General features: G+C 50.5%; 1 protein-coding gene across 2 annotated transcripts in view; it reads left to right on the forward strand.

Moving 5' to 3' along the window:
- Positions 1–23,653, forward strand: part of ProRS-m (prolyl-tRNA synthetase 2-like protein, mitochondrial) — a 114,631-nt gene that overhangs the window by 77,971 nt on the left and 13,007 nt on the right. For both annotated transcript variants that reach the window (XM_045738548.2, XM_045738547.2), the window contains 2 exons: positions 3,100–3,230; positions 19,665–19,855. In XM_045738548.2, the coding sequence (XP_045594504.2) occupies positions 3,100–3,230; positions 19,665–19,855 (322 nt within the window). The remainder of the gene's footprint in view (positions 1–3,099; positions 3,231–19,664; positions 19,856–23,653) is intronic.

Below are 23,653 nucleotides of genomic sequence, written 5' to 3' on the forward strand. Positions count from 1 at the left end.
TTGCTGTAATATTATTCAATAGTGTGTAGTGTGATATATTTATATAATAAAATGAGTGAATCATCTCTGTACTCAAAAATATGGTGTGCATATTGTTGATTCAATTATGTTCATCAAACAGTGAACAAATACTTTGTCGGTTATTACACTATATACACAGGTTATATATAAGTATCGGCATGTTTTCTTCACCATAAGCAACTAAGTTGCTATTATGAGTCAAAAAGTAACGAGGAGTGACCGCCGTGTACCAGCCAACCACTCACGCCCTCCCTCAACACCTCACTCGCCCACATTCTCCTCCCACCATACTGTTTTTGCTTTTATTCACTATATACAGACGTTATATATAAGTATCTACATTTGTTTTCACCATAACGAACCACTAAGTTGGCATGTTGAGTGACAGTGGCAGTCTGCCACTGGCTGCTACTTCCTCCCTCCCTCAAGTCACCTGATTCACCCACATTCTCCTCCCACAATACTGTTTTTGCTTTTATTCACTATATACAGACGCTATATATAAGTATCTACATTCGTGTTCACCATAACGAACCACTAAGTTGGTATGCTGAGCGGCAGTGGCAGTGGCAGCCCGCCACTGGCTGCCACTCCCTCCCTACCTCACCTCACCTGACTTGCCACCATTCTCCTCCCACCATACTGTTTTTTGCTTTTATATACAGACGTTATATATAAGTATTTACATGTTTTGTTCACCATAACTGTACATCTAAGCTTGTATGGTGAGTAAAGGCACAAAGACGTAGGAACTCACACAGTGAGCTTGCTGCGCCCTCAAGGCCAGACGCACTAATATTTCTCCTCCAACAATACAGTTTGTGGTGTTATTACGCTATATACATACATTATATATAAATATCTACCTGTTTTATTCACCATACTTGTACAAGTATACTGGTATGGTGCCCAAAGACCATCGTGGTCACCAGTAAACAACATGATAAATCGTGCAGACGACGCCACTGCCCTCACCAAAATGGCGGCTCCCAACCTACTCCTTTTGCTGTTTATACCTTCTATACACACGTTATATATAAGTATCTACATTTGTGTTCACCATAGCAAACCACTAAGCTGTTATGGTGAGTACAGTCAATGAAAGGTGGCCACACACAGAAGACAACGCCACCACCCTCCCTCCCACAGCATTACTCCTCCCTCCATGCAGCACAGTGCTAAATATCACCACAATCCTGCTATTATCAGAACCCTGGTCAGTTTTATCACAGTCAGGGGTCTTCTGTAATAATATCATCGCTACATAATAGCATGAACAAGTATATTATGGCATTTTTAGGCGATGCTGTGGTCACAAGCTGAACAGCACTGCTGTGAACTCATGCTGCGTGCGTCAGGTTTGGTAGCTCTGTTCCCTTCTCTGTTGAAGGGGTGCTGGGGGAGCAGCTTGCTCTGTTGACTCTCGCATGGTCCCGCTGTTGGTGGGCGCATTTGGTTGTCTTCCAGTCTCTGGTGACGTCGGTGGATGGCTTCTCCCCCTTTGGGGGGATTCAGAGCTGGCGGGGTGGGCTTTTTTTCCCTGCGCTTCGTCATGTCATCTTAGTGGGTGCACTGGACGTGGTCGATCCGCCCCATCCCTCTGGGGTTCCCGTCTGCTCTTTGCAGTCATAGGCCTCTCGCATCTGCGGTTCTTCTGGACTTCTTCAGTCTGCGCCCTGGATTCTATGCCCTCCTCGGAGGACTGTTGTCTCCTGTCCGGCTTCTGTTGGGGCCGGGTGCCTGGATGGTGGCCCTGGACGTCCAGGTCACTTCTTGGCACGTTCCTCTCCAGTTTTCCAGGACTGGCACAGTTGGTGATGGGGCTTCAGGCTTGCTGTTTTTGTTGCCTTCCCTATTTTGTAATTGGTACTTGGTGTATTTTTTTGCATCTTTACCGGATCTTGGTGCCTTGTCTGAGTCTGCTTGAGATTCGGTGTCTGGCCTACCTCGATGACTGGCTGGTGTGGGCTCCCAGTCAGTCCGCTTGTCTGCTCGCCAGGGGTGTGGTTCTTTCCAGATCGCCGGGTTTGGTTTCCTGGCGATCTGGAGGCCATTCCATCTGTTTCCGTCCTCGGTTTGGACCTGGGCCTTGTTTATGGCTATTGGGCCATGCCTTGTCTTTCCCTCCAGAATTGTTACTGCGGCTGTGGTTCCACCTTCGGCTGTTCATGAGGGGATCCCGGGTTGCTCGAACAGTTGTGCGTGAGCCTCAACTTCGACGTGCTGGTCTGCCCGCGGGGTCGAGTTTGACTTCGGTGTCTGTTTCGTCCCTTCGGAGACTTCCCTTCTACCTCTTGCAATCGTTGGGTTCGTTCCTCCGGGGATCTTGTGTTGGTACTGTGTCACCAGCTTCCTCTTTGGGGTTTTCGGGATTCTGTGCGTTGGCACCTCCCCGAGCCTTCGCTTGATGTGTTCACGGTTGGGTCATCTCTCGGCTTGGGCTTTGTGACCAGTGCTCACCAGGTCGGCTGGGGATGGTGGAGTCTGTCCGTCCGTCGGGCTCATAGCATGGTCCGTCGGGCTCATAGAGAGTTTCTATCTCTCTGTTCAGTTTTTTGTTTTAGCTTTTTACCATGTGGGGGTTTGTTTTGTTACGCCTATCTTTCTGGGTGCCTAACCCTGGTCGATGGCAGATAAGGAAAACCCCAACCACAAGGGGGTTTTCCAGGGCCATTGCTCCCTGAAAGCTCTCTGAAGGGGCCAGGTTCTGGCACTGGTCCCTGATAGGTCTGAACTCCTTAGCTAATGTCCCGGTCTAATATAACATACATTAGCCCGATAAGCTCCAGGGAGCCTCCGGGGCTTACCCAGAAAATGGCATTTCATTACATTCAACGCTGGTTTTTTTGTTAGACAGACAAGGTGATATCTTTTAATGAAAGTTGCCCTTTAAGGATTTAGTTATACTAACAACTACTTTAGCATGTTTGGTTAGTGTTGCTTACAACTACCTCATTTAGTTAGTTCTAGTTCTTCACCATCTTTAGTAATAAAAACTTGTGCACAGTATTCCACCAAAATAGCCATGAATAATTTTTGTTTTTAAACAACACTGAAATGAATATTCTCAATTTCCAGAGCCCGAGAATTTGTAATGAAGGATCTCTACACATTTGACAGTTCAGAAGCAGCAGCAAACATCACCTATACAAAAATATGTAGTGCTTATGATAGAATTTTTCAGAGAATTGGTATCCCCTACTTAAAAGGTAATTAATTTGGTTATACAGTACTGTATATGTACATAATACTTTTATCAGTTTTTTGGTAGATATAAGAGGAAGTGAAGTGTAAGTCTCTTGTGACCAATAAATTGTAAGGTGCTGTTGTATTTTGAAGCAATCTGTTAATTTTATCTCACTGTCTGCACCTGGATTGTTTCTGAATGGGGTTCTGGGAGTTGTTGTACTTCCCAAGCCCAGCCTGGGGCCAGGCTTGACTTGGGAGAGCTTGGTTCAACAGGCAGTTGCTTGGAGTGACCTGCAAGTCCATATATCCAGTATTGCCCAGTTGGTCCTGTACTTCTTGCAGAAACCTGTCCAGTGTTTTTTTTCACGGGGGAGCCCCTTCAACTCCCCGAAACTATCCAGGCTGATATGGATTTATTAGACTTTGGCCTTAATGGAGTTCTGTGCCTACCGGGGACCACGAGCCAGAACCTGGTCCCCCTCAGAAAAGGCATAAGGAGCAATGGCCTATAGAAATCCCCATGTGGCTGGGAACATTCTACGTTTGCCATCGACTGGGTCAGGCATCTAAAAAGATAGACGCCCCCCAAAACAAATCCCTATTCTGGTTAAAATATTGCTACTGAAAGCCAATCTAGTGGACAGAACTCCCCAAATGAAAATGAGCAAATTAGCATGACATCACCATGTCATCGCGCCGCTGTCTGCGCAGCTCCCCCCCCCCCCCCAGGAGAGGGAAGGGGGACCTCCAGACCCTCGCGCCGGTGATCCACGCCTCAGTTTTTTGGCTGATGTAATTGGCAAGGGTCGTGTGACTCTGGATCCTGTTTTCCTGTCCTCCAGCTCTGTGCCTTGTGGTGGGGGGTGAGCCAGGAGTAATTTCACAAGTACTCGGACTACATGCGCCTAGGGTCACCTTCCCTAGGTGCCATGTAAGTACTGCCCCTGGGGCTTGGGGTTATCTTCCACAAGTTACCTTGGGGTCTACCTCTGTTGGTCTTTTGCTGTGGCGAAGAATGAGACTGCTATACACACAGAAATTAAAATAGTGCGATGCATCAAATCCACAAGGGCCAAGATAAGGGTTCGAACCTACGTCCGGGATGATCCCAGATGCACCTTAGTTGACTGCACTATGTCGTGACTAGAGTTGGTGGAGTCGTCCTTTTGTCGAGCTCACAGCATAGTGTGGGAGTTCGCAGCAGTGTGGCTTTTGCTTGGGAGGATTTGTGTCACTCGCGGATCGACGATTCAGTTCCATTCTGACTGCTGGAGGGGGGTTCGATGCGGTAATGAACCGAGGGGGTTCGATGCGGTCCTTGGCTGTTTGGGGCTGGACGCTTTGGGTAATTACCTAAGTGTAAGGTAATTATCCAAAGCGTCCAGCCCCAAACAGCCAAGGACCGCATCGAACCCCTCAGTTCATTACCGCATCAAACTTCCCTCCAGCAGTGACTCATCTGCTGAGTTCTCGGGGTTTGGCTCTCCTGGCGGTTCATATCCAGGGGGTGTCCCACGTCCTGGCGGACGGCCTGTCCCGTTTCATTTCCCTGTCCCTGTCCCATTTCCCTGTTCTTTGCGTCAGTTTGGTCAAGGTGTCTTCCGGTATATGTGGCGTCATTTCCCGATTGTGAGGCCGTGAGAGTCGATGCCTTTCGGCTGAACTGGTCGAGGTGGGGTTACCTGTACCTCTTTTTCCCAGTTCAACTGTTGCTCCAGGTCCTAGCTCGCTTGGACCTGGACCTTGGAAGCTTACCAAGGGAGGGTAGCCGTCTTGGATCCTTGGTGGGCAGCCCAGCCTTGGTTTCATGCGCTGCTTACTCGGAATCCGAACACGAAGATCTTCCTGCTGCTCCGCATCTTTCAGCAGATCAATCCGGTCCGGTACAGTGGATGGTTCGATCTCCTCCGCTCTTCTCATCTGGTCTTTTTGACGCGGGTTTATTAACTATTATATGGTGTTCAGGTGGCTTCATTGATGGTGTCCCACCTGCGAGTTTTGTCTTGGCGGCAGTATGAAGTTTCCTGGTGGTGCTTTCGGCACTTTTTGTCTCCTCATAGGTTGTCTTCGATTTTTTATCAGGGTGTTTTGTCCTCTCTCTTGGTTGTTTCATGACCGTCATCTTGTGCCAAATACTATCGCCTCATATAGTGTGGTGGTGGCGGAGCTGCTTCAGCCTGTGTTCGGGGTGGATATCACTTCTGCTCTGTTCCGCAAGCTTTCTCGGGAGTTGTTTCACATCCGGCCTGCTCATGTGCTGCCTGAGCTGTCCTGGTCGTTGGATCGGGTGCTCTCTTTTCTCTCTTCTCAGTTTGAAGAGGAAAACTGAGAAGAGAACGCAGGGAAAAACCTCATAATTTCCCCACAGCTGCACTCCAGAACACCCCCAAAGCAACGGGGCACGGATTGGATGAAGAAGAGAGCGAGAGGCGAAGCCCCCCCGAGGGAAATGGAAGCAGAACACGTGTGCACACCGCCCGGCCCCAAAACAAACCCCCACTGCGTATGCGCAGGACGCGAAAGAAAGTAGCCCAACAAGGCGAGAAGTAGCCAAACCAGGCACGAAGTAGCCCAACAAGGCGAGAAGTAGCCCAACCAGGCATGAAGTAGCCCAACAAGGCGAGAAGTAGCCCAATAAAGCGAGAAGTAGCCCAACAAGGCGAGAAGTAGCCCAACAAGGCGAGAAGTAGCCCAACAAGGCGAGAAGTAGCCCAACCGGCTACAAGGAGCCCGAACGGCTACAAGGAGCCCAACCTGTCCAGAACAGAAGAAATCTCGCCTTGTTTGCCTCAAATGGAGGCACACTCTGGGACACGCAGGAGGTAAGCCGCAAAGGCCAACCGCACTGCAGGCGAAGGGATGCGGTTAGCCGAAAACCTCCTGAAGACGGAACCGAAGAAACCACAGGGACACGGAACCGAACCCGGGGAGGAGCATAAACCAAGCCCAAATCGTACGCAGAGGGGGGAAAGAAAACCCCACTCCTCGCAACAGTAAGCCCCGCTCAGAAGGACTGAAATCCAGGCGGGGCGCAATGGAGCCCAAGGTCCCCAAGGCCGCTCTTCCCCAACCCCGGGAGCCTTTGCACCAGGCCCCGGGGCCGAGTCGACCTCCAAAGCCCCGCCCCACAAGAAAAAGCCGGGGCAGCCGAGAGCGCTGAAAGAGAAGGGGCCCACTGGTCAGACCCCGGAGCATCGGCCGGAGGAACAGACTCGAATGCCTCCGCAGCTACCCCGGACGGGGCAACCCCTGAAACTGCCCAAGTCTCAGAACCTCTAACCCCGCCCCGACCCCGAAGCCTGCAGATGCGTAGGGGCCGGAAGCAGGAGGGGGAAAAACAAGGGGGGCGTGGAAAAACCAAGGCCGAAGCGACCAAAACCCCCAAGTCTGGGTCCCTACACAAGCGGGGCAGCATCGGGGCATCCAGGGAAGCGACAAACCAGAGCGCGTTGCAACATCCTACCCTGCAACACGCGAGCTGCCTGCACCCACGGGAATTCATCAGCAGACTGGGTGAATGGAGTCACGAACAAGCAACAAAGCTCGCAGGACTCAAGGGTCGAATGTGTCACCGACCCAACAGGCAGCATGACGGAGGCAAAAACAAGGAGAGTCACCCTGAGACAAAGGGACAGAGCAACCCTCAACTCGCACAAAGCGAGAGGGGACGCAAGGGTCTCCACTACCGGACCCGAGAGCCCCCGGGGGTTTTTCCAGGGCCCCTAGACTAGGTCTGCTAAGGGTTATCCCAGGCAGGGCACTGCTAACCGGTGCCCCAAACTACCAAGCAAACTGCTAAAGCTGAACCCACGGGACGTGTCCACTCGCGAGGGCAAAGCAGGGGGTGCCACCACACAAACGAACCTAATATAATGGTGGGGGGGGGGGACACAAGGCAGACCCCCCTACCAGGCAAAAACAAATATAAAAGAAAAACCACACAAGTGGACAACGTACCCAGAGGGAACAGAGCCGGCCGCTGTCATAGGTGAAAACTAGCTACGCAGTACCCTGCGCCCCACCAGTGCGATAACTACCACTTACCCCAAGGTAAACAAGGGAGTGAAACCCCCAAACCCTCGGGGCGGCCAAACGCCAAGCAGCGAAAAGCCAACAGAGGTAGACCCAAGGTGACTTGTGGAAGGCAACCCCAAGCCCCAAGGGCGGTACTTACAGGGCACTCAGGGAAGGTGACCCTAAGCACAACAGCCCGAGTACCTGAGAATACTACTCCCAGCTCACACGACCACCGTAAGAGCAGCACTGCAAACAAGTCACAGCACTGAGACAAGACTGGAGCTGGAGCCACACGACCGTGCATTATCCCATCAGCCGAGGAACTGGGGCGGGGATCGCCGGCGCGGGGGTCTGGGGCTCCCCCTTCCCCCTCCCGGGGAGGGGGGAGCTGCGCAGACATGCGGCGCGGCTCGTGTGACGTCATGCTTGTTAGTTGGTTTTCCTGGGGGAGTTCTGTCCACTCGTTTGTCGATTTTGTTGTTAACCAGAATAGGGGTTTGTTTTGTGGCGCTTACCTTTCTGGGTGCCTGTCCCGGTCGATGGCAGATATAGAATGCTCCAAATCACATGTGCATTTCTATGGGCCATTGCTCCCTGTGCCTCTCTGAGGGGGCCAGGTTCTGGCTTGTGGTCCCCGGTAGGCCTAGAACTCCACCCACATCGACTGATGCAAAATAGTTATAGTATCCATATCAGCCATGGATAGCTCCGGGGAGTCTCCGGGACTCACCCAGAAAATGGCGTTTCATTACATTCAACGCTGGTTTTTTGCCCTCTCTTGTTTGAGGCTTCTGCCGTCGCTCAGTATATTCAGGCTGCTTCGGCTTCTTGCCGTCCAATGTCGGACTTGCTGGTTTTCCGAGGGTCCCATGGTGAACCTTCCTGGAAGGGTCGTGCCAAGGCTCGGGGTTCCTTTCATTGTGGCAGGCCACTGGTGTCAGGTTTGGGTTCGGCTCCTCCTTCGGACCCCGCCTTCATCTGGTCAGCACGGTGTTTGCTCTGTGCGAGGTTCTGGGTCTCGTAAGGGGCGCCGGCCCTTTTGCAGTTCGCCCCATTGACGGGGTGATGGGGGGAGGTTTGCACAATTCGCTCACTTTTGGTCCCACGATTTGTGGGTGTTTCGGGTCATTTCGCACGGCCTCCAGTGGCGTTGGGTGGCCCCTCCCCCTGTGAGGGGTGAGGGGCTGGTGGGGCAGGCTTCTTCCCCTGCGCTCTGTCAGGTCATCTTGAAGTGGGTTCGTTTGGGCGTGGTCGAAACAATGACGTCCCTCAGATGGGTTTCCCATCTGTTTCCAGTCCCGAAACGGGACTGCGGGATCTGCGGTTCATTCTGGACTTGTCCCGTCTGAACCCCTGGATTCATTGCCACTCCTTTTGGATGACCAAGCTGTCCCAGGTTCGGCTCCTGTTGGAGCCGGGCGCTTGGTTGGTGTCCCTGGACCTCCGGGATGCTTATTGGCACGTCCCGATTCATCTGGGGTTCAGGGGCTGGCTCGGTTTTGTTGTGGGGCTTCGTGCTTAACGCTTTCATTGTCTCCTGTTCGGTTTGAACCTGGCACCTCGCATTTTCACGCGCCTCATGCAGGTCGTGGTGACCTGTCTGCGTCTGTTAGGTGTTCGGGTGTTGGCCTACCTCGACGGCTGGCTGGTTTGGGCTTCCATCCAGTCCGCTTGTCTGCTGGCCAGGGATCTGGTTCTTTCTCAGCTTGCCGGGTTCGGGTTCTTGGTGAACTGGAGGAAGTCCCATCTGGTTCCCTCCCAGGTTCGGACCTAACTGGGCCATGTGTGACTCTCGGACCGCTTCCTTGTCTCTTCCTCCGGAGTCTCTTCTGCGGCTGCGGTCCCGTATGTGCCTGCTTCTGGGGGCTCCTGGGTCACCCGGCGGTTGCTCGAGGGTCTGTGCGGGAGCCTGAACTTTGCAATGCTGGTCTACCCGTCGGGTCATGTTTGGCTTCGTTGGCTGTTCTGGTTCCTTTGGGGATGTCCCTTCCTCCTCTCTCACGATTGCTGGGTTCGGATCCCGGGGCTTTGCGTTGGTTGCTGCGTCGCCGGCTTCCTCTTCGGGTTTTTGGGGATTCAGTGCCTTGGCGCCTACCCGAGCCCTCGCTCAATGTGTTCACGGACACGTCATCTCTCGGCTGGGGCTTTGTGACCAGTGCTCACGAGGCCGTCCAGGGACGGTGGGGTCCGTCCTTCCTTCGAGCCCACAGCACTGTGCGGGAGTTCGCGGCGGTGTGGTTTGCTCTTCAGAGGATTCGAGACGGCTTGTCTCGTTTTATTCCCCCTCTCTATGGACTGGATGGTCGATGCCGACTCCTTCCGTTGGCTTTGCCAGACGTTCAGACACCTTGAGATGGACCTCTTCGCGTCGGCGTGGTCGCGGCGCCTTGCCCTATATGTGGCGCCCTTTCCCGACTGTGAGGCCGTCCGGGTCAACGCCTTTCGGCAGGACTGGTCGAAGTGGGAGTTCCTGTTCCTCTTTTCCCCGGTTCAGCTGTTGCTCTAGGTCCTGACTCGCTTGGAGACTTACCAGGGGAGAGTTGTCTTCTTGGCCCCTTGGTGGCCGGCCCAGCCGTGGATTCAGGCGCTGCTTACTCTGTGTCTGAACTTGGAGGTTTTTCCACGGCTCCGCCTCTTCCAGCAGATCGGACCGGTACGTCATGTGGATGGTGCGATCTTCATGTATGGTATTTTTGACTCGTGTTTATCATCATCTCTATGGTGATCAGGTGGCTTCCTTAAGGGGGCGTCTGGTTGGCATCTGGGTCCAAAAATGCAAAAATGAAAACTCATTCGATTTCAATCAAACTTTTTTGACAAGTTCTATATGAAAAGTGTTTCATCTGGTCCAAGTTTCAGCATTGTAGCATAAATAGGAAGGGAGAAAAAAAATATTGAAGTAGTTGTGAAAATTATGCAAAAATGGTCAAAATCGATTATCAATCAAAAGTGTCAACTGAAATCATAACTACAACTCTTTGCTATCACAATAGCATATATTAAACAAATATTATAATTAGTTTAATTGGAAAAAAATTTTAAGGAAAAAAAAAAAGGATTTTTTTTTCTTTTTTTTTTAATATTTTTTTTTTCATTTTTTTTTGGGCGATTTGCATCAAACTTACACACCTGACTGTACGTAACCCTATCTGTAAGGATGCCAATTTTGGAGAAAATTGGTTGATGTCAACCCCAGCCACAGATTTTAGAACCTTAGACTTTATTCATTTCTGTTTTTTTTTCAATTGACACAAACGTTTACAAAACTGATTCCTTTTCTGTGGGGAGCCCCGGAGGCTCCCTGGAGCTTATCGGGCTAATGTGTGTTATGTTAGACCGGGACATTAGCTAAGGAGTTCAGACCTACCAGGGACCAGCGCCAGAACCTGGCCCCTTCAGAGAGGTTTCAGGGAGCAATGGCCCTGGAAAACCCCATATGGTTGGGGGTTTTCCTTATCTGCCATCGACCGGGGTTAGGCACCCAGAAAGGTAGGCGTAACAAAACAAACCCCACATGGTAAGACACTACAACAAAAACCGAACAGAGAGGTAGAAAACTCCCTACAATCCCAAGGAAACAAGCAAACAAGCAAACATCACACTTTACTGCCGCGCCGATCGTCCGCGCAGCCCTCCCCACCCCGGGAGGGGGAGGGGGGAGCCCCGGACCTACCGCGCCGGCTGCCAAGCTTCAGTTCGTTCGCTAATGTCAACCGGGATTGACGCTTCTCTGGCCTCAGTTTCCTAGGCGGTGTTTGCCTTGTGTGGCGTTCACTGCCGTGTGTTGTGGTGTGCGGTGGCCAGGAGTACTTCATCAGTGCCGGGGCTGCATGTGCTTAGTGGCTGACTTCCCTAAGCGCCCTGTGAGTACTGCCCTTGCGTTACAGGGTTATCTTCCCTGGGGCGTTCGGGAACCATTCCCGTAGAGGTTCTTGCTGCTCGGCATTTGCCTCGCCCTTGGGGCCAGCTGGGGCTTGGGGCCCTTGTTTGGCCCTGGGTAGGGATTGGTATTGTGCTGGTTAGGGCGTCAAGGTGTTGCGCAGCCTGCCACCTAAGCGGCGGCCGGTTTCTGTTGCCTCTGGAGACGGTGTACTTTTGCGGGGTTTTTCTTTTGTTTTTCTTTTTCTTGCCTGGTGGGGGTCTGCCTAAGGTGGTTATAGTTCCACTGGTAGTGTTTGGCGGCCCTCTGCTAGGCCCCCGTGCTTGTACACGTCTCGGGGGTTTTCAGTGCTATAATCTACCCTCTTGTTATGTTTGGGTTTCTTAACCGGTTAGCAACACCTTGCCCGGGCTTCCCGTAGTTGTTACCCTACGGGCCCTGGAAACCCCTGTCTGGGCTCGGGGGACCATTGAATGTGTCTTCCGGGTTCCAACCCGTCTTGTACGGGATCGTTGGTTGCTGTTCCCTTGTCTCCGGGTGACAGTCGCCATTTTTACCTCCGTCATGCTGCCTGTTGGGTCACTGACACCTTGACCCGGAGTCTTGCGAGTGATTCTCTGCTTGTTCTCCAGTACTCTCCTGATGTTATTACTGTTCAGAGTACAGGCGGCATCCGTGTTGCAAGCTAGGTTAGGTTGCTGCAACATGCTAGGTTGGTTTCCCACTCGAATGCCCCGTGGCCGCCCCGTTTGGTTAGGTGCTGCTCGCCCCTTTCTCTCCATGTTCCCGGCTCCGGACCGTCTGCGTGTTTCTGGGTCGGGGCGGGGTTCAGTTGCGGCAGAGACTCGGGCGGTTTTCGGGGGATGCCCCGTTCGGGTTGGGGACGGAGGTTTGAGCCTGTGCCTCCTGCCAAGGCTTCTGGGTCTTACCAGCGGCCCTTTCTTGTTGCCTTTCCCATGGGCTCTTGCTTTTCTTTCAGGGCGGAGGGCTTGGAGGACGGCTCTGCCCCGGGGCCTCTGTTGTTGGTTCCCGGGGCTGTGGGGGATGCCTACTAGCAGTTCTGGGGCGGTTTTGCCCCTTCAGGGGTTTTTCTGCTGTTGGGCGTCGTTTTTCGCCCTTCCAGTCTGCTAGCTTCCCACATTTGCTGGCGTGTTTTTGTGTATTAAGCGTCAGTCACAGCCCCTGCTGGCGGCCATTTTCGTCTGCCGGTTTCCCGGCGTGGCCACCAGGGCGGCGTTGCCGTTTGTTTACATGCGTCTGGGTGTGCGAGCGAGCGTCTCTGGTGAGTTTTCAAAAAATTTGCAGGGTTTTTGTTCTCCTGTTGTCGTTTCTTTGTTTTTCTGGTGTTTTCTTGCCGTTGCCTGTTCCTCTGGGAACGTTTGGGTGTTGATTTTGGGTCTGAGCCTCTGGGTTTAGGCTCAGTGCCCCTGGCTGGTATGCTTGCTCCCACACCTTGCCCCTCGGTTTTCGGTCTGTTGGGACCGTTTTCCCAGGGCGTTCTGCTGGGGTCTGTGCTTTGCCTTTTAGTGGTGTTCTCCGCCGGCAAATGTGGTGGTTTGGGCTCCCCCTGGTTCGATTCTGGGTTCCTTTGGGTTCCTTGGTTTCGTTCTGGAGGTTTCTTCCTCTTGGGCCCCCTTTTGTGGGTTCAGGGGACTTTGTTTCCTCGTGTGACCCGGTTCTGCCTTTTGGGGTTCCGGGGTCTTCCTGGCTTGCAGACTGAGCTTTTTGGGTCTTGGCACATGTTGTGGTTGTGCTGGGACTTTGTGGTTTTGCTGTCGAGGTGGGCCTTTTGATGCAGTTTTGTGCCTTATTAGCCTGGCCGGCGTAGTGCTCTTTGCCACTAGTCGGCGGCTTGTGCTTTTACAATATATGTCCTTACCTAGTTGTGCTTGTGGGGGTTGAGCTCTGGCTCCTTGGTCCTGCCTCTCAACCGTCCGTCAACAGGTGTATCGGTTCCTGTGCCTCTTGGGCTGTCATGTCTACATGTGACATTGTATGGGGGTCAGCCTCGTTACTTGTGTGAGGAGTCGCCACATTACTTCTTAGTGCTTTCCCGTTCCCATTCTGACACTCAAAAAAAAAAAAAAAAAAAAAAAAAAACTAATTCTATCTGTGGCTCTTTTGGGTACTCAGTTTCCACCTGTGTCCCCTAGTGCGTGTGCCCCTTGTGTTACATATCCTGTCCTTCTCAACCCTGTCGATTCCCTTGGGTATCTTGTATGTGGTGATCAGGTCTCCCCTCACTTCCTCTTCCAGCGAAGTGTGGTTTCATTCCCGTAGTCTCTCCTCATGACTTCGGTAGTGTACTTTTTCTTTCTGAAGGGGTTCTGTTCCCTTCTCTGTTGACTGGGCGCTGGGGGAGCAGCTTGCTCTGTTGCCTCTCGCTTGGTCCCGCTGTTGGTGGGCGCTTTGGGTTGTCTTCTGGCCTCTGCTGGCGTCGGAGGACGGCTTCTCCCCCTTGGGGGGGGTTCAGAGCTGGCGGGGTGGGCTTCTTCCCTGCGCTTCGTCATTTCCTCTTCGTGGGTGCGTGGGGCGTGGTCGTTCCGCCCCATCCTTCTGGGCTTCCCGTCTGCTCTTTGCAGTCATGAGCTTTTCCAGTCTGCAGTTCTTCTGGACTACTTCCGTCTGCGCCCTGGATCCTCTGCCCTGCTCGGAGGACTGTTGTCTCCTGTTCGGATTCTGTTAGGGCCGGGTGCATGGATGGTGGACTTGGACCTCCAGGTCACTTCTTGGCACATTCCTCTCCAGTTTTTCTGGGGCTAGCACGGTTGGTAATTACCTATGTGTACTTACCTAAGTGTAGTTACAGGATGAGAGCTACTCTCGTGGTGTCCCGTCTTCCCAGCACTCTGTCATATAATGCTTTGATTATAATTGTCATATTGTCATATAATGATTGTCATATGTCATAATATGTCTTCATATGATTGTCATACAATGCTTTGGTGGTGGGGCTTCAGGTTTGCTGTTTTTATTGCATTCCCTATTTTGTGAAGGGCACTTTGTATACTCTTTGCATCTTTACCGGATCTTAGTGCCCTGTCTGCGTCTGAGATTCGGTGTCTGGCCTACCTCGACGACTGGCTGGAGTGGGCTCCCAGTCAGTCCGCTTGTCTGCTCGCCAGGGGATGGTTCGTTCCAGATCGCTGGGTTTGGTTTCCTGGTGATCTGGAGGTTTTACCTTCTGTTCCGTCCCGGGTTCGGACCTGGGCCTTGTTTCAGGCTCTTGGGCCCCTCATTGTCTTCCCTCCAGAAGTGTTACTGTGGCTGTGGTCCCGCCTTTGGCTGTTCAGGAGGGGGTCCCGGGTTGCTCAGCGGTTGCTTGGGCGGTTGTGCGGGAGTTTGCACTTCGGTGTGCTTGTCTGCCCGCAGAGTCGGGTTTGGCTCCGGCGTCGGTTGGTTCCTACGGAGACTCCACTTCCGCCTCTTGCATTCCTTGGGTTCCTCTGGGGATCTGGTGTTGGTGCTGCGTCACCAGCTTCCTCTTTGGGGTTTTCGGGGTTCCGTGCCTTGGCGGCTCCCCGAGCCTTCGCTCGATGTGTTCACGGACGGGTCGTCTCTCGGCTGGGGCTTTGTGACCTGTGCTCACCAGGTCGGCCGAGGTTGATGGAGTCTGTCTGTCCGTCGGGCTCACAGCCCGGTTCAGGTGTTCATGGCTGTCTGGTTTGCGCTTCGGAGGGTTTAGGTCACTAGGTACTCTACCGTTCAGCTCTGTTTGGACTGTTCTCTGGTGGTTCTTGCCGGAACCACAGGGGGTTTGGTTAACCGTGTGGCTCGTGTCCGGGGTGTGTCCTGCGTCCTGGTGGACAGCTGTCTCGGTTCATTCCTCTTCGTGGGTTGGCCAGTCGTCGCCGATTCGTTTTGTTGGCTCTGTTGGGCTTATGGACTCCTGGCCATGGACGTCTTCGGGTCGGCGTGGTCTAGGCGTCGCCCGTTTTGTGGCGCCCTTCCCACCTGCGAGGACTTCACGGTGGAGGCTTTCGGCAGGCCTGGTCGAGGTGGGGGGTACCTGTACCTCTTCTCCCGGTCCAGCTGTTGCTTCGGGTTCTGGCTCAGTTGCAGCCCATTCCCACGAGAACAGTCCTTATGGTTCCACTGTGGCCGGCCCGGCCTTCTTTTCAGACGCTGCTTGATAGGTGTCCGTACCCGGGGCGTTTTTCCTGAGGCTTCGCCTCTTTCGGCAGGCCGAATCGGTCCTGTCCGTGACTGGTTCGGCCTTCTCTTTGGCTCTTCGCGTCTGGTATTTTGACGCAGGTATCGCCATCTCTATGGTGTTCGGGTGGCTTTGTTGACGGTGTCCCACCTGTGAGCTTCGTCTTGGAGACTGTATGACGTTTATTACGTCTTCTCGCGTTTTGTTTCCCCTCCGGCCTGCTCATGAGTCGCCTGAGCCATCCTGGTCCTTGTTCAGGGTGCCTTCTTCTCTTCCCCTCAGTTTGTGGTAGCCCCTTCGGTTTCAGTTTCCTCCTCTTTGGTACTGGTGGTAGCTTTATTGGTGTGCAGCCTTTCTCTGTCCTGGCGACGGTCGAGACGGCTGCTTTCCGGAGGGGTTCTTGGGGTATTGGTACTTGTTTGGTTTGGCCGGGGGGTGCGTCCTGTGTTGTCCAGTTGTGCTTTTTGCTGTTGCCGGCGTACCGTGCCTGGGGATGCGCTGTGGTTGATCCGGTTCCTTCGTTCCCTGTTTTCAGGGCTCGGGTCTCCCGGGTCGTCCGCAGTGTTTTCCTTCTTACTGCGGTCTGTCTTTGCGCCCGTGCTGTTCAGACGTTTACAGCAATTGCTGCTGTGTTGGTGACGTCTCGGGCTCATTTCGGGCGCAGGGAATTGTGGGTCGCACAGGTTTTTGGCCGCCCATCCATGTGTATGTCTGTTCTTGGGCGTTCTTGTTGCCTTGGGTCGCAGGTTTGCGACCGGTTGTCTTGGCTTTGCGTTGCAGAGTTTGTGGCGGCCGCCTCCCGGGTTAGCCCTTTCTTTTCCTTCTCTTTGGGTATGAAGCTTCAGGGAGCCGTAGGGGCTCCCCATAGAAAACCAGCGTTGAATGTAATGAAACGCCATTTTCTGGGTGAGCCCCGGAGGCTCCCTGGAAACCCTCCCTCCCACCGGTCGGCGGTTTTTTCGCGTTGGTTGAGGCTTAGCTTCCGAACTGGAGCTTGGCAGCCGGCGCGGTAGGTCCGGGGCTCCCCCCTCCCCCTCCCGGGGTGGGGAGGGCTGCGCGGACGATCGGCGCGGCAGTAAAGTGTGATGTTTGCTTGTTTGCTTGTTTCCTTGGGATTGTAGGGAGTTTTCTACCTCTCTGTTCGGTTTTTGTTGTAGTGTCTTACCATGTGGGGTTTGTTTTGTTACGCCTACCTTTCTGGGTGCCTAACCCCGGTCGATGGCAGATAAGGAAAACCCCCAACCATATGGGGTTTTCCAGGGCCATTGCTCCCTGAAACCTCTCTGAAGGGGCCAGGTTCTGGCGCTGGTCCCTGGTAGGTCTGAACTCCTTAGCTAATGTCCCGGTCTAACATAACACACATTAGCCCGATAAGCTCCAGGGAGCCTCCGGGGCTCACCCAGAAAATGGCGTTTCATTACATTCAACGCTGGTTTTTTATTCAATTTACATGAAACTTACACAGTATATGTGGAGGGCATGTCTCTACATTGGGGGGCTTTCATTTTTCTCTAAGTTCATTTATTGATTTTATAATAGCAATAAACATGCCATATTTGCAAAAAAATTTGGGGGAACTTTGAACATTTGTATTAGGAAAACTAAAGATGTTTTGGAAATTCTAAATCCCCAAATCCTTTATTATATGCTAATGTGTCAGAAAAGTGTCACAGAATAATTTTATCTGAAACGTGTGTTCTGAAGTGTGGACTTGAAAATGTGTAAAAAACGTTCAAAAAAAAAAAAAAAAAAACTCCCTTTCTATTTACGCTGCAGTACTGAAACTTGGGACAATTTAAGCACTTTTCATATACAACTAGAAAAATAATATTGGTTGACATTGAACAACTTTCATTATAATAACCAGACGCCCCCCTTAATAGTGTCCCATCTGCGGGCTTCGTCTCGGCAGCAGTATGAGGTTTCCTGGCGGTCCTTCCAGTTCTTCTTACGTCTTCGTCGTTTTTTTTTTAGTTTAGTTCATTTATTATGCACCCCATACCCATCTTGTGGGCGGTAGTGGAAAGGGTTACAGAGGCACATAATGGGCTCAGGGACTGAACCCCACAATTCATTTAGCTAAGCAAGTTTATTTAGCAAGTTACAATCTTGATGAGCTAGTTACAAAATTCAGGGATCTGGTTCTTTCTCAGCTTGCCGGGTTCGGGTTCTTCGGTCCGAACCCGGCAAGCCGGGTATAAGTCGTCACATCAAAGACTTTTACTGAGTTTTGTAACTAGCTCATCAAGCTCGTCTTCGTCTTTGTACTTCGCTTTCTGTTAGGGTGGTGTTGTCCTTTCTCTCTTAGTTGTTCCAGGACCGTCTCCTTTATGCCTAACACTGTCGCCTTGTATCATGCGGCGCTGGTGGAGCCGCTTCAGCTTGCTGTCTTTATTGATGTCACGTTTGCACCATTTTGCAAGCTGTCTCCGGCTTTGTTTCACCTCCGGCCTCCTCATGCGCCACCTGAGCTGTCCTGGTCATTGGACAGAGTGCTCTCTTTTCTTTCTTCTCCTCGTTTTGTCGTGGCCCCTTCAGTTCCGGATTGTTTTTCGAAGGCTCTTTTCTTGTTGGCATTGGCCTCTGGGGGGTCGGATAGGTGAGCTTCACGCTCTCCTCTGGCGCAGAGGTTTCTGCTCCTTCGGTCGGGGTGATCGGTTTGTTCGTCTGCAGCCGCCTTTTTCTTTTCTAGTGAAGAATGAGACTGCTGCTTTCCGGAGGACTCCCTGGGTTGTTGATGCTTGGTTTGTTAGGCCTTGGGGTGCATCATGTTTTGTGTCTGGTTGCAGCTCTCTCCCGTTATTTGTGCGCCACGGCTTCTGTGTCCGTGGACGTGCTTTGGGTTGGTCCGGTTTCCCTTCTTCCCCGTTCGACGGTGCGAGTCTCCCAGGTCGTCTGCAGGGTTAAGGCTAGCCAGCCTGCGGTCTATCCCTGTGCCCATGATGTCTGCAAATTCGGGGCTCTTGCCGTTGTCTTGGGCAACATGTCCTGGTCTGACCTTTGGGAGCGGGGTTTTTGGTGGTCGAACAGGGTCCTGTCAGCTGCGCAGACAGCGGCGCGGTGATGTGTGACGTCATACTAGTTGCTCGTTTCTGTTTGAGGAGTTTTATCCCCTAGTTCGGCATTTGTTAGCAGTTCTCACTAGAATGGGTTTGTTTTGGGACGCTTACCTTTCTCGGTGCCTGACCCAGTCGATGGCAGACATAGAATGCTTCCAACCACACGGGGGTTTCTATAGGCCATTGCTTCCCTTGCCTCTCTGAGGGGGCCAGGTTCTGGCTCGTGGTCCCCGGTAGGCCCTTTGAACTCCATACACATGACTGATGCCAAAGTCTGACATTAGCATATCAGCCTGTATAACTCCGGGGAGCCTCTGGGTCTCACCCAGAAAATGGCATTTCATTACATTCAGCGCTGGGTTTTTTTCATTTGAGGAGGAGCTTCTTTTGCAAGGGGAAAGGGTTTTCGTATCCCCCATAACACACACTGTTACCTAGCAGTAAAATAGGTACCTGGGTGTTAGTCAGCTGTCACGGACTGCTTCCTGGGGGTGGAGGCCTGGTCGAGGACTGGGCCGCGGGGACACTAAAAAGCCCCGAAATCATCTCAATATAACCCTCAAGATAACCCCCCCTTGCTGTACAAGTTTGACTTTTTTGAACCGTGGCTACATGGTTCAGTTTCAGAAGCCTGCACACCCGTGTTGTCTTTCCAGATGTTTCTATCCTCCCGTGACCCTCCTGCAGTGACTCAGAAGGCCCTCTTTATGTTCCTCCTGCAAAACCCAGATTATGCCTCACTGATGGACCCTTCCTCATTTGAGTTTGGGTCTCCCTCTCCTTATTGGAAGCATTACAAGACATCAGAGTCTTCCTGGCTACTGGACAATCTCTTGTTTTTGCTTGGGGCTTAGCGCAACTTTTATTATACCCGCATGCTGGAGTGGAGCAAGGTGTTGACCATGCTTCAGGTGTTTTGGGGGGCTCATCTTTTTACATCTCAACGACTGCTGTTTGTTCCTGCTCTCTTGGGATGTGGGTCTCCTGCAGCTCCCTGTCCAGGTTTCCTTGTTGTCGGCTGTGCTCATGGGGGATGACCTTTGCATCTGTCTGCATCAAGGTTCCATTGTGTGTTTCTTATTACTCCTTGAGCTGCATTCTGATTGGCTCATTGAGGAAATTGATGACTCGGTGAGGAGCCACTTGCCGGGGTAAGTGGCTCCTTACCACTTACTGAGGGAGGGGTCATACCCTTCACTGTTGATGCGTCGGCTGCCTTCCACAAGCTGTATGCTTCAGTGCATCAATGGTGGTAGCCACATTCTCAGCAGAAAAAATTATATTGTATTCCACTTTTATACATAGAACTAAGAATATTTTTTACTGACACACAAATGTTTTTCAGTTGTTGCTGACTGTGGTGACATTGGTGGTAATTTTTCACATGAGTACCATTATCAGACAGCAATTGGAGAGGATATTCTGCTGCTTTGTAATGCCTGTGGTTTTACTGTCAACTCTGAACTGGTTGCTGATGCAGATAATGCTTCTTGCTCCATCTGTGGTAACCAGTTGACCAAAACTCAAGGAATAGAGGTATGTTATGATCATGTATATTTGTTCATATTAACACTCACATTTCAACAGCACAATAATGCATCATCTGCTGTTTATATTTTGTTCTGACATTGTGTTAACACACACTTTACCACCACCTCACACGCCGGTTAAAGTCGCCTCACTCCCTTGGTCACTGCGAGAAAATTGTGTGTTAATTGCGTATATATACTTGAGAATGTCGTCCCCCACAAAAGATATTCTTGAACATTTGGTTAAATATTATGAGTAACTATTATTCTCTAAATTAACCTGAAAATAAATTCAAATGACTACCTTTTAAGTTTTATCCAGTAATACTTACATTTGTAAATATGAGAGATTCAGTGATAAGTTGATTAATTGGAGATTATGGATTTAGTTATCATTGTCGTTTAACAGCTATTACTGTATCATCCACTGAAGTCTATTAATTTGTTCGGTCAGTAATTTAGTACGCTATATTATTTCATTGATCACATATTCAATCAGCTATTTGATTTATTATTAATTTCTTACAGCTGTGATTCAGTAGAGATCAGCTTTATATGTATTCATGTTTTGATTTCTATAGTAGTATTAATTAATTTATCTTTTCTGTTCACTTTCATTTAAGGATTAATTTCATTAACCCCTAAACTGTGCAAAACGTCATATGAAGTATGACATTGAACTCAGTTTTTTCAATTTACTGAAACTCTTTCAAATGTTTTGTGCATAATCTAATAGGCAAATGCTCCAACTTTGTCCAAATGATACCAGTGTAACTTGAGAATATAGGTTTTCAGTATAGTTTATTGTAAAGAAAAATTTGTCAATGTGGTATTTGAAATATGCAAAAATTTAGATAGCAAAAATTTATAACTCCAAACGTTTAGAGTTTATGAAAAATCAATTCTATAGGGATTGTAGAACAGACAACTGTGCACACTATATGTAAAAATGATGAGAATCGGTCAGAAACTAGATTTTTGGATACTGAAGTAAGTTGAAATTCTAGTTATAGATATAATTGAAGTTGAAGTTATCGACAATGAATAAGGCAGTTCTAATTCATGAATTTACATGTATATTTTCATAAACATTGTTTGGCATTCGTACACAAATATGTGAAAGTTGTAGGTCACTATGTGTTGAAATGAAGTCAAGAAAAAATACCCCCTCCCCCTCCCCAAAAAAATAAAATATAGGGATAATTATAATGATTTAGGGGATATATTTAGGGTATACTTTATACAGTATAGGTAAAAAAGCCTAATCTAGTCCCTAATCATCAAAACAACCTAATGAAACGAGGAAAATAGAGCTTGAAATCTGTGAAAAATCAGGCAAAACAAATTCAAAGTCCCAAGTTCTGAGAGTTGTGATTTATTTAGTGACCAATTTAATTCTGTCTTCACATGGTTAGGGACGGTTATGTTCTCTCCCGGATGTAAAGGTTACAACAAATTCAAATAATAAACAAAGGAGGAAAAACTAAAAATCTAAAAAAAAATTTCCCCTAAAAAATATTTTTTGGACATTGTTGAAAGTAACTGCTAATAACATTGGGCAATGTATTTATATGATATATAACAAAACAGAGCATAATAACATACTTACTCATTATTATTTATGTTATTATGTATTACTCACCAATCCTATAAAGGCACCAGCTGCATATCCACTTTATGCACACTTCTTACAACTATTCTTGTTCTTTGAGCATCAGACAGGTGCTTGCATATCTTTATTACTGCATAATCCTTCAGTTCCAGTTAATAGCAGCTGTTCTCTTTATCAACAAAACATTCTTTTCTGGGTGGAGCCCCGTCGGCTCCCCGGAGCTTTACCAGGCTGATATGAATAACATATTCTAATGTCAGACTTTGGCATCAGTCATGTGTATGGAGTTCTAGGGCCTACCGGGGACCACGGCCAGAACCTAGCCCCCCCTCAGAGAGGCAAGGGGAGCAATGGCCTATAGAAACCCCCGTGTGGTTGGAAGCATTCTATGTCTGCCATCGACCGGGTCAAGCATCCAGAAAGGTAAGCATTCCAAAACAAACCCATATTCTGGTTAAATTTGCTACCAAATGCCAAACTAGTGGATGGAACTCCTCAACAGAAAACGAGCAAACTAGTATGACGTCATACGTCACCGCGCCGCTGTCTGTGCAGCTCCCCCCTCCCCAGGAGGGGGAAGGGGGAGCCCCAGACCTCTCACGCCGGCTATCCACCCATCAGTTCTTCGGCGGATGCTATAGGCACCGGTTGTGTGCTCCGGCTCCAATAGTTGTTTCAGCACTGTACCTAGAGTGTGGTGTCTGTCTTCTAGGTGGTGTGTGAGCCGGGAGTGAGTCTCCAGTACTCGGGATGCATGCGCCTAGGGTTCCCTTCCCTAGGTGCCTTGTAAGTACTGCCCTTGGTGCTTGGGGCCACCTTCCACAAGTTCCTTGGGTTCTGCCCCTGCTCGGCCATTTACTGTTTGGTTTTCGGCCGCTCTTTGTGTGCTCGGGTGTTCTGTCTCCCTTTTTCACCTTAGGGTAAGGGGCAGTTTTGCACTGGTGGGGTGCAGGGTACTGTGCAGCTTGTTTCCACCTATCATGGCGGCCGGCTCTGTTCCGCTTGGGTACACTGTCCTCTTGCGTGGTGTTACGACCCTGGGTTCTTCAGTTGGAAACCAGAGGTCAAATTGAGCTCTAAATAATTACTTTACATTAATGGATAGGAATGCTGATGTGCTTTTGTTCCTATCTTCCTTGCCAGACGTAAGACGAATCTTGTTTCTCACAGAGCATGCCAAAGTCTGACATTAGCATATCAGCCTGGTAAAGCTCCGGGGAGCCTCCGGGTCTCACCCAGAAAATGGCGTTTTGTTACATTCAACACTGATTTTTTTTTAAATATTCGTCTTAAATCAATTTCTGAAAAAATTTTGATGAAATTTTCATGATGCTGAAGCCAATAAGTTGTAGATTTGTTTAACATTTTTAAGTCATTTCTGGGGGGAGCCCCGTCGGCTCCCCGGAGCTTTACCAGGCTGATATGCTAATGTCAGACTTTGGCATCAGTCATGTGTATGGAGTTCTAGGGCCTACCAGGGACCACGGCCAGAACCTGGCCCCATCAGAGAGGCAAGGGGAGCAATGGCCTATAGAAACCCCCGTGTGGTTGGAAGCATTCTATGTCTGACCGGGTCAAGCATCCAGAAAGGTAAGCATTCCAAAACAAACCCCTATTCTGGTGAAAATTGCTACCTAAAGCTGAACTAGTGGATAGAACTCCTCAACAGAAAACAAGCAAACTAGTATGACGTCATACGTCACTGCGCCGCTGTCTGCGCAGCTCTCCCCTCCCCGGGAGGGGGAAGGGGGAGCCCCAGACCTCCCACGTCGGCTATCCACCCATCAGTTCTTCGGCTGATGCTATAGGCACTGGTTATGTGCCCCGGCTCCAGTGGTTGTTTCAGCACTGTACCTAGAGTGTGGTGTCTGTTTTCTAGGTGGTACGTGAGCCGGGAGTGATTCTCCAGTACTCGGGCTGCATGCGCCTAGGGTTCCCTTCCCTAGGTGCCCTGTAAGTACTGCCCTTGGTGCTTGGGGCCACCTTCCACAAGTTCCTTGGGTTCTGCCCCTGCTAGGCCGTTTACTGCTTGGTTTTCGGCCGCTCTTTGTGTGCTCGGGTGTTCTGTCTCCCTTGTTTGCCTTAGAGTAAGGGGCAGTTTTTGCACTGGTGGGACGCAGGGCAGTGCAGCTTGTCTTTACCAATCATGGCGGCCGGCTCTGTTCCACTTGGGTACGCTGTCCTCTTGCGGGG

This window comes from Procambarus clarkii, chromosome 43, assembly GCF_040958095.1.
Source record: "Procambarus clarkii isolate CNS0578487 chromosome 43, FALCON_Pclarkii_2.0, whole genome shotgun sequence".
Taxonomy (NCBI): Eukaryota; Metazoa; Arthropoda; class Malacostraca; order Decapoda; family Cambaridae; genus Procambarus; species Procambarus clarkii.